At 42.8% G+C, this 17,319-nt stretch overlaps 1 protein-coding gene across 2 annotated transcripts in view; it reads right to left on the bottom strand.

Moving 5' to 3' along the window:
• The window catches only part of EXOC4 (exocyst complex component 4), a 453,886-nt gene that overhangs the window by 104,589 nt on the left and 331,978 nt on the right, over positions 1 to 17,319 (bottom strand). For both annotated transcript variants that reach the window (XM_088468694.1, XM_088468695.1), the window contains exon 12: positions 9,454 to 9,590. In XM_088468694.1, coding sequence (XP_088324820.1) covers positions 9,454 to 9,590 — 137 coding nt within the window. The remainder of the gene's footprint in view (positions 1 to 9,453; positions 9,591 to 17,319) is intronic.

The raw sequence follows: 17,319 nt of genomic DNA on the forward strand, positions 1-17,319 counted from the left end.
GGGAGACCGGAGGAAACAGGTACACATAGTGGAAGGTCCACTTCACTGACAACGTGTCACCGAAGGTGGCTTCAGCACCTTTAGTCCTGGACTCTAACACCGGCAGTGGGAGGCCCCCTCTGCTCTCTAGGAGTTGAAACCTCTCTTGGGTAAGAGGCCAGTCCCCGGGATGCACGCCATGACGGCTGAGGAAGTCCGCTTCCCAATGGAGAACTGCCGGAATGAATACTGCAGAGATGGCCCGGGAGGAGACCCTTGGACTATGTTAGAATGTGTGACATTCCTGTCATTGCTGCCCAACTATGAGTGTCTCCTAGATGTAAGCCACTGTTGTGACACTGTCGGACTGAACCTTTACAGGTTTACCGTGAAGTATGTGTTAGGCCAGAGCGAGGGCCGAAGACAGCTTGAAGTTCCAACAAGTTGATTGGCAGGGCGGAATTGACAGACGTCCAACTGCCCCGAAAGGAGTGCGGACCGGTCACTGCGCCCTGGCTTCCATTGTAAGGATTACCCTAGATGAGATGGCCGTAGCTACCCAGATAGAGAAAGACGCACCTCCAGAGAGAGCATCATTGTCTGAACAGTGATCCAATGGAGAAACCCGTTCCATCTGGAGATGATCAGTTTGTGCAAAGGCCTGGAATGGAACTGAGCAAATTCCACCGTTCCGAAGGTAGACCCTGGATTCCAGAACCCGCATTACAGAGTGTAATGACACTTGTCGACTGTGGAGACATCCGCGCACTCGTAGTTGAAGAGTGGAGATCTTGTCTGACATCAGAAGGATTCTCCGATTCTGAGAATCCAGCAGGGATTCAGGGAGGACTGTTTCCCAGTTGATTAACCATTTTGCTTGTGAAGGAAAGCAATGGTTAACTTGAAATGGCTTTAAAGTATCTTGGTGATCCTGCTAAGAGCAGGAGGCCATCCAGATATTGGAGCAGTCTGATACCCTGAACAGGTGGGCTGTTATAAAAGCCATAAATCTGGTAAACCCTGGTGGGGCTGTGGACAGTCCAAAGGGCAGATCCCGAAAATTGGAAGTGTTGCTGTGGCACAGCAAACCTGAGCTAATGCTGATGAGAGGGCTCTATAGGTAACCGTAGGTACGCGTCCTGAATATTCAATGATACCATGAAGTCCCCAGGTTCCAAATCTCTAATGATGGAGCGTAGGGGTTTCCTCCTGAACCTAGGCACCTTTAGGAACTGGTTCAGGGATTTGAGATAGAGGATAAGCCAATGAGGACCATTTGGCCTCTGCACCAGAAAGAAAGTAGAATAACCAGTCCCTCTCTGAGATAGTGGGGCTGGCATAAATACCCCTGCTTACCGCAAGGACTGTATAGCTTTCTGGATTTGCAAGGCCTTGTTCGGGTCTGAAGAAGGGCCTGTGTGTAGCGAAACATGTGGGGAGGCTGTCTGAGCAAGGAGAGGGCATATCCGTGAGAGACTTCAACTCCTACAGAAGCATCCGTGGTGACTTCACACCAGCACTGGGCAAACTGAAAAAGTCGGTATCTCACTCTGGGATCCCCCAGATGAAGACCTGTCCCATCAGGCTGAAGGTTTAAACTTAAGTTTAGAAGCAGGGCGTCTGGATGTCCAGGTCTGCTCGGTACCGGGTGTGGCGGCCCTCGTGGAGCCCGACAGCCTAGGAAAAGACTGGCCTTTAGGCTGTCCCTGAGGACAAAAAGACTCAACAGATTCAGGGCCTGATTCAGACCCGCTCGATGGTTGTGCATTTCGCACGTGCGGCGTGCGCAAGCCCCACAGCGAGTGAGAAATTCACTCGCTAGGGGGCTCGCTACAAACGGGGCGGCTGTCGATGTTGATCGACAGCTCGCCCCGTTTTGTAGGCGGGGTGGTGGCTGAACAAACGGAGGCCACCAGTGATGTCAGTAGTGAGCTTCTGGCTCTATTAGAGTCGGAAGCTCACTGGGGCTTGCGCCAGGCGAGACCCTACCAAGCCCGATGGTCGCGACCATCACCTGGCCGCTCGCAAAAGCTGTGAGTGGTCACCCACAGCATAGCGAGCGGCCAGGAGGCCGGCTTTTAAAAAAAAAAAGCGTCCGCCCTCATTCAGAGCGAGCAGCTCTTAAAGAGGTCCTTAGTCCGAGGCCTTGTAGTGGGAGTAGCTGAAGGCGGAAATGTTGCCGTTAGTGATATTGCCAACATTGCTACAATCTTGTCAATGTCAGAACCAAACAAGATCTCCCCAATATAGGGTATCCATTTTAAGGCCTATCTTGGAGTCCACCTCTGCCTTCAATGAGCGCAGCCATAGGGTTTGGCGGCGGATACAGTCGCAGCCGAAACCCTGCAGGTTAGGAGACTGGCAACCAATGTAATTACTCCAACATATGAAACTGCATTTTTTATGTGATCAACAAAGGACATCTGATCCCCAGAAGTTTTTGAGGGAAAAAGCTCTACAAATGCCTCAGCCTAGCACTCAATAGCATTAGCCACCCATGCGAAAGCCATGGTTGGACGGGCAACAGCCCCTGAAAGCGAGTATATTGATTTCAGGCAAAGTTACCTCCTACGGATCCATAGAATCCGTCCGGGCAGGAATGGGAGGCATAGTAGCGCTCTTAATCAGATGAGTTACATGAAAATCCACCCCAGGAGGTGATTCCTATTACTTGTAATGACCCTCAGGGAATGGGAAACATGAGGCCAAACGCTTTTGTGTTACCTCTTATCTGGCGATAGCCAGACTTCCGCCATGTGATCCACCCGCTGGTAAGAGAAGGGGGACACAGCCAAAGACACTTTAATGCTTAAACTGAGGGTGATATGATTTAGGTGCAGGTGTGACATCCTCTATAACTAGGATGGAGCTGACCACCAGCACCCAAGCAGGGATAATAATACTTGATTTATGCTCCCCCTCGTGTGAGAGGAATAGGAGTCCGATACATTATCCGGATCACCCTAGGCTGACCAACTGTGTTAGACAGCCGTACAGACTGGGGAGACACCACAGGGCGTATATTAAGCATTCTTGTGTTTCTTAGAAAACGACATCCACCCAGGGTAGCTGTTGTGGTAAACCCTGCAAGGGAAATGACAGACTGTTGTGGTACCTGAGGGAATTGCATGTACTGTATGGTATGGAGCGACAGTCTGTGTCACCGGGGTAAAGTGCAAGAACTGTGAGATACCCTGAGAGGGAAGCGTAGCATGTTAAGGTAACCCCAAGCGGGTTACAACTATGGGGGCCGCCAGGCGATCTACAATGGAGGCAATGGTCTTGAGGAACAAACCGCCCAAGGGGGTCCTTTAAGGGGCCCAGCACCTGATGGCACCTAATACATAACCCTTCCTGAGTCAAATCCTCCGTACTCACACCTGCAGGACATGACTTGCAGGATAGCAAAAAATGGGTGCAGTACCGTGCTCTATTTCCTGGTCAGACATATGTGGAAATATTAAGCAGCGCTATACTGGTCCTGACTGGCGCTAAGATTAGCTGCAGGGACCCATTATCAGCATATGCAACACACAGTTCCATCTAAAATATGGCAACGTGCAGCACGCAACAGTATGTGACAAACCTCACAAATATTGACAAGTATATATATGTGAGGTCTCAGAACCACCCTAGGTACACCTGTTTAGGGTAGATTGTAAAGAAAAGGGATAGATATATACTGACAAGTGAGTCAGCACTAGCATAAGTCACATACAATGCAGAAATATATATACATAAACATTACATATAATATACTGCAAATGGCACAACATTCAACTGCCCAGATTCAGTGTCCGGGGAGGCTATAGCGCTGTGTACACTGACCTAAATGGTGAGGTACGCGCAGGGGGACTGGACCAACTGACATCCTTGGAGTTCTGTGCTGCACCACATAGTAAAATGGCCGCTGGAGACCTCAGAGGAAGCGTGGCCCACGGAGGAAACAGCTCAGGGACGCCAGACTACAGGCTTAAAAGGCGCGCTGAGCTGAGGGGAGGAGCCGCTACAACAGGGAAGGCTGCCTACCCTGGCAGGCTATTAACCCCCGGGACGCTGGCTCCCGCTGCCGATCTTTAAGTCCTTGGTGGTCTAGTGGACACACGGGGTATGTGTGTAACATTATTTTCCCATACACAAGACAGGGAGCATTTTCTGTATTGCAGAGGTTTTTTGATGCATATTAGGGAATGTGTTTATTGCAGATAAAATAAATAGTTTAAAACATGGGTACAACTGACATGTAGGTGTCTGTGATGTGTGTCCTTGACAATGTTTTGCCAATGGGCACCCATGAATAAAATTCATTGGTTGGTTTGTTTGTCTGTCTGTATGGTTATGCATTCGGACACCCCTGCACCGCGGTTGGACCTCACTTTGGTGTAAGCTGGGCAGAACATTGACCAGGAAAGCCTGTTCTGAGCCTTCCACTGGATGAATTTGGATGAGATCATATTATTTGGAAGAAAACTTCAGAGTGGTAACATTGGATCTCAGAAGACATACTAGGGGGTTGAGGTCCCAGTCGGACCTTCCGTTGGTGTACGCTGGGAAGAACTTTGACCCGGGGAACCTGTTCTGGACCTTCCACTGGATGATTTTGGATAAAGACTTCAGAGTTTTTCATGCTTTCATCCATATACCTGCGGTACTCGAGAAGATCTTTGCGATTTTTGTATAAGTGCACAATTTACAGTTTATTAGTGAATGCATTTTGCACAGATACATATAAACTTAATGTTCAAATGTCAACTTTAGGTAATGTCAGTTGTGGGCATATGGAGGATAATAACAGCATCATCAAGGTTATTAACCCTCCATTATTCATTTCTTAACTTTGTTCTTACAGATTGGCCAGACTGACAATAAGAATAAGTCTGGTTGGGCCTGATGTGACAGTGGGATTTTGATAAGGCCAGGTAAATGATATGAGGATGGGGTCGTGCAGATAGCATGAAAAGGAAAATTTAAAAAAATAGTATTTTGTGTTCCTATATGACGGCACAGGACACTTGGGACAAGGTTTATATAAATTGACTGCATCTCTTTTCTGCATTTCTGTTTCGCCAAGTCCTTTGTGTCCCACCTTCACTACCTATTAAATCACGAGAATTACTTTTCACATTTATCATAGCTGCAGCGAAACAAACTATAATGATAAGCTGGCTACAGACAACCTTATCATTTTAACTACTAAAACGTATAGAACAGATATGTGCTTTAGAATCCTAGGTGGCGCTGGTTCAAGACACAAGCTGTCAATCTGCACTGACCTAATATCCCTGTACAGACAGAGATAACGTTCAATACCCTACCATGGATTCCTACTGCCCATGGATTTTTATGATTATATCTAATGTGTTGCATTCTGTTTTCAGCCAGTGTGTGCAGATTCTTACTTTCCCCCCTTGCTTTGTATCTTTTGCATTTAATCTAAACTGTATCCAATAAACTTAAATAAAAATAAATAAATGCTGCTTTATAAATAAGTTAGTAAAAACCATTGCAAACACTGTTCCCTGAGTAGTTCTGAAATAAACTGAAGCCTTTTGCTATGAAAACAAATTTTGTTTAAAATAGAATAAAAAAAAATAATGGCCAAAAACGTAAAAAAAAAACACAAGAAATTTATAAATGGATAATGAAATACAAGTTCAAAACAACCTAAGAGACAATGTAGTGGCCATTTGCAATCATTAACAGTATTCTAGAGCTGTAGTATTAATTAGTGAGTTATTTTACAGTTTAATATATAATCATTATTGGGTGACTGAGAGCAAGGACAATAAACAACACATTGTGTGAAAACTAAACTATGCCACCAGGAATATCCTTTTATACCTAAAACCTAATATAAATAACTCTATAACCCATCTGACAGGAAAAAAAGATGCTTGTAGAAAGAAGCTGAGCTGGGATAAGTAGGTTAATCGTTCCCTCCAAAAGATATTATCTGCTAATTAATTAACAGAGCACCAGACAGAAGACAAGGCCATCTATGTTTATAAGAAAATGACCAGAGCAGCCAATAATTCTTCACAATACGAATGAGAACGCATTGTAAGCGTGGCGCAGTTCACTGGCTGTACAACAGGGTCTAATACACCATGCATATTATTATGGGCAATGCCCTATAAGGCATATATAATTGCATACTGTGATGTACATGTTGCACAGAGATAAGCTGCAGTGGAATAATAATGTAGAAGCAGAGTGAAGATACTGTAATTAGTAAAGCTTACATCAAGTTGCTCTATTAACAATGTGGACCAAATGCTAACAATTGGGTAAATCTTTTCGAAAGGAATGTGTTAAATTGTAGATATAATTATGTTAAATTATACCATGAGAGGTATATGTATGCGATTAGAAAAGCTCCTCATAAATATCAAACTATGGTCAATTAAATTTGGGAGACGTCTAGTTACATATTTGCATATTGTTTTATTTGAGAAGTACTGTGAGCAGTAAACAAGAAGATAATAATCAAAAATACATATTACTTGCTATGTAAATAGGCCTACTGAGGTCAGTGATGAGCCTGGGGCCCATGGGGGCTTCTCTTCAGACACAACCAAAGTTAAGAATTTCCTATTTTGTGCTCTGGGAATTTTCACTTTTTCTGCTTAAAAATGTCAAACAAGCCATGTTTTAATGATGTCTTTAATCTAGAATAACGGAGTGAGTTAAAACATTTCACTGGGTCAGTAATAATACCACCTGTGAGGTACTTGAGGATTGGAATTAACCATACACTAAACCGTAATGCTGGGTACACACTTAACGATGTGTACCCAGCAAATGTGGAGGCATCGGTAAGTGCATACACACTTGCCTAGGGATCGATGGCGTGACAGCGGGGGCCATGCTGCATTCAGCAGCATGACCCCACTGACGATATTCCCTGTCAGACCTGCAGGCATCGCTAGCAAGATAGCTGATCGGACAACAAATAGTCTAGTGTGTACCCGGCTTTAGACTATTAGCAGTGCTTCGGAGGAAGGCTTCCTTTGGAGCACTCCATATTCCATACTTACAAATGTAAAGTTATTTGAAAGATATTTTTAAGTAAAAGTAAAAAACAGAAAAAAAACCATGCCAAATACCATTAAGCATGCATGGCATTTATTTTATATGTAGAATAAATAAAAACAGAATGTGAGCAATGTATAAAGTAATGCAAGTTGTAAAATGGAGCGATTGCATTTTCCACATTAATGGATTAGCGCGTGTGGATGGATTATCACATCTGCCTGTGTGAAGCCTGAATTCTAGATTTTCTATTAGCACTACAGCTTGCAACGTACTTCGTTAATCCAATCATCAAAGCTATCACCAATAATTTGATTTCTCATTTTACATCAGTGAATGCACTAACATAAGTAACATATAATTTCACTCTGAGCCCTTTGAGAGCCAGAGGGTATCACATGCAAAGCTTGCCTGAGTTTATATAATAGCTACGCTGGTGTTCATCTAGAACATAAACTATAAAATATAGATTGTTCAAAGCATGTGTGTGTGTAATTGCTTTTTCCTAGTATCCAGCATGCAAAGCTAATTAAGTCCTGCAGGTCCCGAGCGATATACTAAACACTGAATCCATTTTAAGGCTTCATGATTTAGTTAAGTCTAGGTCAATACATAATACAGGTCTTAACGAAGTAGTTAGGAGAAACATTATTGAAGGGTTATGAATCAATAGATTTTATCCCCTGCACACACCACCATGAAAGTTTCAGGGTAACAATATTTAATAATCAGTTAACTATTCAAGGCTTAGATGCCAAGTTTTAAAATATGTATAGAATAACAGATGCAACTAAAATAGACAAATATTTTTATTCATAATTTGTATTTGTTTTCTTTTTTGCTTTTTTTTTATGAAAGAACATGATTAAGAACATTGCGAAGATGCAATCCTTTAGGTAATTTTTTATTTGCTCAAAACAAAAACATACCCAGTGGTAAAACATGCCTTTATTGTTCCATAATTCTCTATGTATAAGCAAACATATCTATACAGAAGTGCTGAGCTGTCTCGCCCCTAATGACTGTACAATTGATGAGTGACATCACTTTTTCAATTAAATTACAGCTTTTATAACTAAAAAACAAACAAACAAAAATGGCAGCTGCTCAATCAATCTAGCAGTACTAATCAGGTGCATGAAAGGGAGGGGTCATACCAAGTAGAAAAAGGAGGGGGATTTAACCCCCTATTGTACCTCAGCACACTGAATAATACCTGCAACAATATATGAAGACTATATGGTCATAGAAATTCAGAGATATTAGTTGCATGCATTTGCAAATACATGGGAGGCTGCTGGGCCACGTCACGGCTTCTCTGTTACCAGCAGTCCCTAACACTAAGAGGTTCACATCCGGGGTGCAGTGCACCCCAAAAAACGTCCAGCCCAGGACCCCCCCAGGGCATCACACGAAAATGGAAAAAGAGTGACAGTGCAGTGTAAAGTATAGCTGTGTGTGAGTAATCATTAAGTGTGGAATGAGAGGTTAAAATATATGTGAAAAAATACATGTATTTGCAAATGCATGCAACTAATATCTCTGAATTTCTATGACCATATAGTCTTCATATATTGTTGCAGGTATTATTCAGTGTGCTGAGGTACAATAGGGGGTTAAATCCCCCTCCTTTTTCTAATAACTAAAAAACAGTAAACCTTGTTGAAACAAATGTCTCTGTGAGCACTGCATAATTCACAAAGGATTTGAAATGGAGTAAAGATATACATATGTGTCCTTTTTTGTGGCTTTAGTTGCGTCAAATAGCCGCTCTATGCACGCCAGGTCCCGTGTGAGTCGGTCGCACTGACCAACTTTATCACTTATACACGTAAACAAAACAACTGTAAGTGACAGAACTTCATAGCTAGTGTACACTGATCAGTGGGGTGTGTGACAATTTGTACATCTGTGTGCGACTGAGTCTGAATCTGTGTAAAAAGGGCTCCGATACGAGAGGCCGCTGCCAAGTTTCTTTGTGCTTCATCTGCGACTTTGTACTTGTGTAAACCAATTCCTGTGCGGTTAATGTCACAGACTAACATCTCTGGAACACTGAGTGTCTTTCAATAATGTCTGTGATGCGACTAAGATTATTGTGTTATAGTAAACCGCGGGATGGAGGGAGGGTTAGGTTTAGGCGGAGGGTTAGTATACTTAGCTGCAGGTGTCGATATCTTAATCCAGTCGGGATGCCGGCGTCAGTATCCTAATCCAATTGGGATGCCGGCGCCGGGATCCTGAGCGCCAGCATCCTGTACCCAACCCCATTCACCGCCATATACAAACAAAATATAAACAACTTGCTTAATTGAAGATTTATCATTAACTACTCAATGCGTGGTAGTGTCCCAGGTTAAATCCTTTGGGTCAAATTGTGGAACAAAAAAACTCTCCTTACATACAAGTGAGGATTAGAAAAGCCTTTACAAGAATAGTTACCTGAAGGCTGTACTGCATGTGTCCTTATAATCCTGTAGCTTCCCACACACCATGTTCAGGAATTGATCTGAGTATGCACTTAGGTCACGCATCAAATTCATCAGGTCCTGGATAGTTTTCTCCACAATGACAGTACTCTTGGAGAGAATACAAAATATTGCACATTAGTAAGAGTCCAACTATGGACTAAGCAGTCTGTGCACACAGTATTTACATTTAGACACCAGTTACAATATAGTGCATTGTTCTTTTTTGAAACGCAGTCTTTGATAAATTTATGGTTTCCAATTCTTGATAGGGATGTCAAGAGAGGAAGTGGACCTGTGTGATTATGAGAAGCCGTGGCCAAATAAGGGGATAATGTGGCCATGTCCCCTCTCAACAAAATTAATGAAAAATACTATGTGCGCCACCATGAAGCATTTGTCTCCCCTAACAGCTGGCCCAGGCCCTTGTTGGGTCCCTTGGACAAACATGGGCCCTGGTAGTTAATAACCACCAAACCCCACCCGATGCCCCTGTTATTAACTCAATAGCCTATTAGAAAAGTGTAAAAGTGTAGTAGCAATCTACTTTCAGACGCTGCTGCAAAACGGAGATACAGTATCGTACTTATCAGTAACTAGCCAAAAACTTTATGAATGTCTGCTGACTCAAGTATAGTATGTTTGGCCTACTGTTTATCTTTTAGGTTAAAAAAAAAATCTGGTTTGAATACTGGCCTTTGTAAGAATGGCCATAGGTATTTGCTATGCAAACTCTGTGCCACTTTGGCCTTCTGTCCATGGCCAAATCTGGTTGTTCCGGGATTGTGGTATATGACCAAATCAGCCCATGCATTTTCCAGCTTTAGAAAGACTAAACCACAGCATGCAATCGTAGTATAAGTGGTCGGCACACATGGCAATTTTGTTGGGCAGTAATTTAAACCAAATTACCATAAATCACTGTGTGTGTGTGTTGGCCATTATAAAGCATCAGCAAAGGCTGCGTATGATCACACTATTGATTACATTATGATGATTAGCTTAGATCCGTAATTCATCCTGTGCGAAAAAACTGTCAGCCAGTCACCACTATCAATATATATGGCTATAGGCACTAATATAGACTGATGGGATCCGCCTGCTCAGCCTGATCAATGGCCAATATAGGCAAAGATAAGGAGGTTTATTATTTATTGACAGTAACTTAAATAGTTCCAGCATATTGCGTTACACTTTACAAATGGGAACAGAGTATAACAAATTATATAACACAATAACAATGTTTTCATCACAGAATAGTTATTTATAGATTATGTAAATATTGTTATGCATCATAGAGAGCACAATTATAAAGTTGATATGTTGTATGTAATTTAAGGTGGGTTGCTCACACATTGGAAAAGTGACGTAACATGAAATTCAAGTTTCCTCAAATGGACACAACATACTTAGGCCGGGGCAGTCGCGTTGAATAATAGGTGCAGACATTATATTAAATGGTACTGTATGGAGAAGCAAATGTTAGACAGTTTTACGCTATCCCTCTATGAAAACTATAAGTTTGTATATTTTATTTGCCAGTTTATAGCCCTCTCTCTTCTAAAACATTTAGCAAACACTACCTTCTACCCATAATGTGACACTCATGCCTATGGCATTATGCCCATACACCATGCTTCTGTACAGTGAGAGGATCAGCACTCCTTAATCAGATTAACCAGACACAACTGGCAAGAGAGGAAAGGATTATGGTAGCGAGAACAAAATGGAGTTATGGTTCTGTACAAGCAGAATTACTTGCATCTACAGAGTAACTAGGTAATGTCATACAAGAAAATTTTACATCATGTATGAGTCAATATTTACAAAAGACAAATACAAACGGATTATACAGTAGGGTGTGCTCAGAAATGCAGTGTATACACTGGAGTGATGATGGCCAAATTGGAAAAACATAACGGCTGCATCACTCAGTGTGTACGGCCAATATGTGTGTGTCCGCGGTCGCTCGCGACATTGTCTGGCCGGCTGTGCTGCACGTCCAACCGGACATTATCGCTAGCAGCCCTGTTGCAGGTAATGAAGGATGGAATGAGGTACACATCGCTCTGTGTACCCAGCTTAATGTTTGTAACAACAACAAAGGGCCAAAAGAATTATGGTGAGAGTTTAGGAAATGTGAGAGTGTAGCAGTAATCTCTCACACTTCTTAAACTGGGCCAATGTAATAGAGTCTGAGAACATGCAAACACGCAGATTTTCACACTCAAAAAACTGTCACAATTTAAGCTCTCATCTAGATGTTTTCCCATTTTGAAAAAACAACTCGATCAATGTAATAGTGACAGAGATTACTGCTAAACTCTCACATTTTCTAAACTCTCACCCTATTACATTTTGTCCAAACATCAGAATGCTGTCCTACCTAGTCATACAAATTAGTGTGGCATGCCAGCTATTTCTTACAATATTGCATTCTCTTCATGTCTAATTGCCAGACAAAAAAACAAACCAGAACATATCATGGGGCAGAAGTTGCAAACAACCTCAATCAAGGTCAATATAAAATGATATCAATGGAATGTTGTTTGAGATTTGTGCCTGGGTGTAACAAGAGAAAAGTGTTCAAGGAAAAGTTGCTTCTCATAAAACAGATTTATCCTGGTGCTAATGTCATACAGTATATGTGTCTTCGTATGTGTGTACCCTGTTGCCTAAAGGACTATTTGCTGATGTTTGTCATCGTAGGCAGCTGCACTTAGTATATGAAATGCTCTGAATATATGGTATGCAATCGGGAAGCCGTCTGACATTATACCGACAGCCGGCCTCCCGACTGACATATCCAGACGAGGGTGAAATGACCGGCGTCTAGATGTAGACGCCGCTCATTTTACCGACTCCGGGAGATCGGTGCCCGGCATCCCGTTCGAAGTGATGCCGGGCGCCGCTGCAGACAGCAGCGGGGGGGGGGGGGGGGGTTAGGTTTAGGGCTCCTGGGGGGGACTTAGGGTTAGGCACCCCCCGGGAGGTTACGGTTAGGCTAGGGGGAGGGAGGGTTAGGCACCCCCGGGGGGGACTTAGGGTTAGGCACCTCCCCGGGGGACTTAGGCTTAGGCGGCAGGGAAGGGGGGGTTAGGTTTAGGCACTGGGGGGAAGGTTAGAGTTAGGCACCCCTAAGGAGGGTTAGGGGGGTTAGGTTAGATTAGTTCATACTTACCTGGGGACGATCGGTATTTTCAGCCGTGTCGGCCTGCCGCTGTCGGGATTTGAACCGACGGACTTGTGTCCAGCGGTAATTCGTATGTATTCCATATAGTCCAATAGACCAGCACTCGGTAGGCAGTGCTGAATAGCACTCAACTTGCTCCGGTGCCCTCCTTTAGGGATTTAGCAAACTCCAAATAGCTAGGCAGGAAGGCGGCACTCAGACTGGCAAACGCAGTGAAAAAAATCTTCTTTAATGGATCGACGTTTCGGAGGTCGAACCTCCTTTATCAAGATACCAACATACAATGACAAATACAAACACCATACACTTAAATACCTTACCATACACCTCCTCCCAGCCAATAATCAGCATCAGCCACGCTGCCGGTATTCCGCAAGAATGCACTGACAACCAGTGTCGCACTCATACAGAGTCACCAAGGAGTGCGCCTGGCGCAAAAATGACATAGTTGCCATGGCCACAATCCCAATTCACTGTCAACAAGACGGAGGTCACGGACCACATATACCGCAAACACATGTAATACATAAAACCACTGACAAAAACATAAAACAAAACAAAGTGGATAATGTGGGACTAATATTCAAAAATATAACTAACATCAAGATATAATACTTATCAAACTGACTAAACTTATTTTAAACGAAAACAATCAAATATAGAACACAATGTTTACAACGCCATATGAAAAAGTATACTATATATGCACAGAACGATACCTACATATATCAATACATGCCATATGTGCAATATGCAAATAGCTTATAAATGAATAAAAAAATTGGCAAGTACTGTGTATATGTATATGTTCATGTGTGTGTATATATATATATATATATATATATATATATATATATATATAGTTTTTATGCTTTTCGATTAGTGTAAGTTTAAAGACACCAGTTATAACATATAGCAATTATTAATATTTATATGAAACAATAGTTATTAGCAAGAACGTTTTAGTGTTCGGTGCATTGTAGAATAAAAACAGATGCAAATCAGGAATCCAAATTAAGTCATAAATGGGATTTACATGGGGGTAATTAACATATTGTTTGCACCAAACTAAAAGGAAGTGGACCATCAAGTTAGAAATAGTGTCTGCATAGAGAGACGCTTGCTCATCTGTGTTTCATTCTCTAGTTATCTACAGTTACTTCCCAGGATGCTGGGAAGCATTAAATCCCCAGCGAGAGACTTTCGAACATTACTCATTTCCACTGTCGTCAGTGACGGGGTCTCTTCGGCAGGGGGCTCCAGTGACCCGAGGTGGCAGCTCTCATTAGGGAAGAAATGCTCGTCTATAAATCAACATGTCATCAATTGCAAGAAGCTGCTGCTGGTGGCAACCCGGAAAAGCTGGAACGTTCTGCTCCATGCAGTATCACCTGTCTGTAGGGAAGGGCTGCGGCTAATCATCCATTATACATTGACACCTTCTGCTGACTCAGCTCCCACTGTCCTCCTCTAAGCACACACTGGGAGATGGAAACTTCTGATTCAGCTGATGGAATCATGATAACTCCTACGTTGCCAGAAACTTATCGCAAAGTGTTCTTGGCTAGTTAGTGAAATTACCAGTAGCGGCACCAACATGCAAACATGAGCTCAATTTGTAAAGAATCGAAGGGAATGTCACCTTGCTTTGATAACCAGTACAAGTAAGGAAAACAAATCCAAAATAAATATTCTGAAGACACAATTAAGGGGATGTTGCACTCGTTAGTATAACTAATATATACAGACTTTAGCGCAGAGTTAAGTATAAAAAAATGTAATCTAATAATCAGACACACCTGGGGCCACTAGCCACAGTTTGATCTACACTGCATTCATCATGCTTTCTGTTTTTAAATATAGGCAGACTAAATTTAAAAGATGTTATAAAGCAAAATGTTAAATTAACGTTTTTATTTCTATTTTATTGCATTGCTTTGTGTGCAGTTTTGAGGTTTGCACAACAGCAAGGTCTCATTAGTAATATCTGTATCCCAAATCACTCAGCCTGACTCAAAGGCAATTAAGTTATTTTAGTACTGTAGCAATAGCTTACCATCTTATTGATTTTCAGCCTACTGAAACATTACATACCATTGAGGCTGAGAGCACATAGCTAGAGGAATACCAGGTACAGCTTCATCAACTACTCAAACAATGAAAAGTATACCTGTTGCTTCAAAATCCTGTCTACAAAAACAACCTACAAATCGTGCTGCTCTCATTACAATGCTAAAATTATATTCTACATAACAATCTGTTTTAGTGTGCTTCAATAAAAAGTCAATTTTACCAAACATAAAAATTTAGTTTTGGCTTGATATCCTTAAATTACACATAAAAACAAAATACTGCATTACCTGTTTCCCCAAGTGTCACCTCATCAGTAGAGGCTATTCTAGAACCTACCACCTGTGTATTGTCTGTGAACAACACGCTGCCTTGGATGATAAAATCTGACTTTAGGAGGAGAGAATGGCGGATATTGGGAGATTATTCTTATTTCTACAGTCTCCATAGAAAACATGAGCCATCAAGACTAAAGCTGGCCACACATCTAAAGCCAACTAGTTGATTGGTTGAAATGAAAATCTGGTAACGTATGGGAGTAACTGATGATCAGCAATTTGCTCCAAAATGCCAGAAAACAGATGAGAATGGACGTTCAGACAAGTTTGTTAAATGTTTGATCTAAACAATTTGTTCAAACAACAGTTTTGGTCCATTTTCCGGCGTTTGGGAGCAAATTGCCAATTGGTATTTGCTTTCATACTTTATCAGATTTTCATTCCAACCAATCAACTAGTTGGCTGGTTGTACAGATAATCTTTAGATGTGTGGCCAGCTTAACGATAGACTCCCTTTCACTGCAGCAGAAAATGTGGATCCACTAGTTGCTAAGTAATATAATGCACTGAAGTTTAATTTACATAATTCAGCCTAAAAATATATTCCAATGCATGATAAAAGGTAGAAAACCAAAGAGAGAGGGAGGGTACAAGCACCCTGGATGAGAATTTTTGGAGCACCCCCCTCCTCCCCAATTCAACTATGTTAATAATTAATACTTTTGTTAACCGAAAAAATCATCATCTTGCGGTAGTGACTGGCAGCAGTTAAGAATATCTCTGGAAAGGTGGCTGGACTGAGAGTGAAAGCATAAGTGTGCGCAGGGTCTTGATAAGGGGTGTGCAGGTAACTGCGGGGGGGGGGGGGTTAGTGGTGGTGCACCGGTTCATTCATCGTGGAAATCTATGCACTCTGGGGGGATGGGGATTGTTATACCTCTAGTTGACATTTTACAGTGGAGTAGGGACATATGGACACTGTGGAGAATGCTTAACACCCCCCTAAGGATTATTTTTTTCCTTAAAATACATAAATGTATTCATCGAGTATAGTTTCCCCACTGCTAATAAATAATTATACTGACCTACTGCACACTACTCCCCTCCTAATACATAAATATATTGAGCTACTATACTTCTCCCCACCAAATACATACATATATTTATTTGTACTTTTCCCCCTTCCTAAAGTACAAATATCAGTACATGTATTTCTTACCTTCTAAATTAGTAATCACAGGCCAGGGACTCGGATAACAAAATCTCTCCATCAAGCAACTGCCATAAGGCGCTGCCCTTCCCCCACTCCTCTCCTACCTGTGCCACCAGCGGTACTCCTCTGCCGGGGATTACGTTTCCACCTATTAGTTAGCTTTATCAGCATTCAGTCATCACATCATTTATATGCTGGTGTTACCTAATTACTCTCAGGGCGGCTGCACCTGCCAGGATGGGATCACTTTTTCAGTGAGAAGAGTGATCAGGCTGACTGTATTGACAGGACCTAGACAGTCTTCCACTGTCAGCGCTACTCTGCTGCACTGGTCATGGATCTCGGCGGGTGCATTGCACCCCCTATGGGGCAGTGCCCCTGTGCGGCTGCTCTGCGTGAACAACCCTCGAGCTAGCCCTGAGTATAAAACATTCTATGTATATTTTGCATTGTAAAATCCTACAAATCCCACTGCCTTGCAATTCTAAAGCTGGGTAGACACAATACGATGTATCGTACAATATCGTTCCTGCGCGGATTAAAATGACATATATTACACATCATATAGCGTCTATGCCTGATCTGCTGTTCATGACAGTCGTTCATTGCATTGTCCCATCTGCTGTTCTGCACAGCAGATGGGATGATGCAATGAACTACACAGTGCTGTTACATGCAGCAAGTAACTACACACAGGGGGTCATTCAGACCCGGTCGTTAGCGCCGATGCGCTCGGACCGGGTCGATGGTCCCCCACAGAGCATGTGCACGATGGCGCCGTCGTGCGCATGCGTGAGATCCGCTACGACTGACAGCGCCGGTCGTAGCGGGTCTCGATCCAAAGGGGGCGAGCTGTCGATGTTGATTGACAGCTCGCCCTGTTTGGAATGCGGGCCCGGGGGGGGGTGGCAGCCCAAACGGAGGCGTTCCCATGGGAACGCCTACCGTTTGGGGGCGGCCCCACTGACATCACTAGTGATGTCAGTGGAGAGCTTCCGGCTTAGACAGAGCCAGAAGCTCTCCGGGGCTTACGACAAGGGAGACCCTACCCTAGGGTCTCGTCGTAAGCCCCGATGGTCTCTGACC

The sequence above is a fragment of the Taudactylus pleione genome, unplaced genomic scaffold, assembly GCF_031769625.1.
Source record: "Taudactylus pleione unplaced genomic scaffold, aTauple2 ptg000086l, whole genome shotgun sequence".
Lineage (NCBI taxonomy): Eukaryota > Metazoa > Chordata > Amphibia > Anura > Myobatrachidae > Taudactylus > Taudactylus pleione.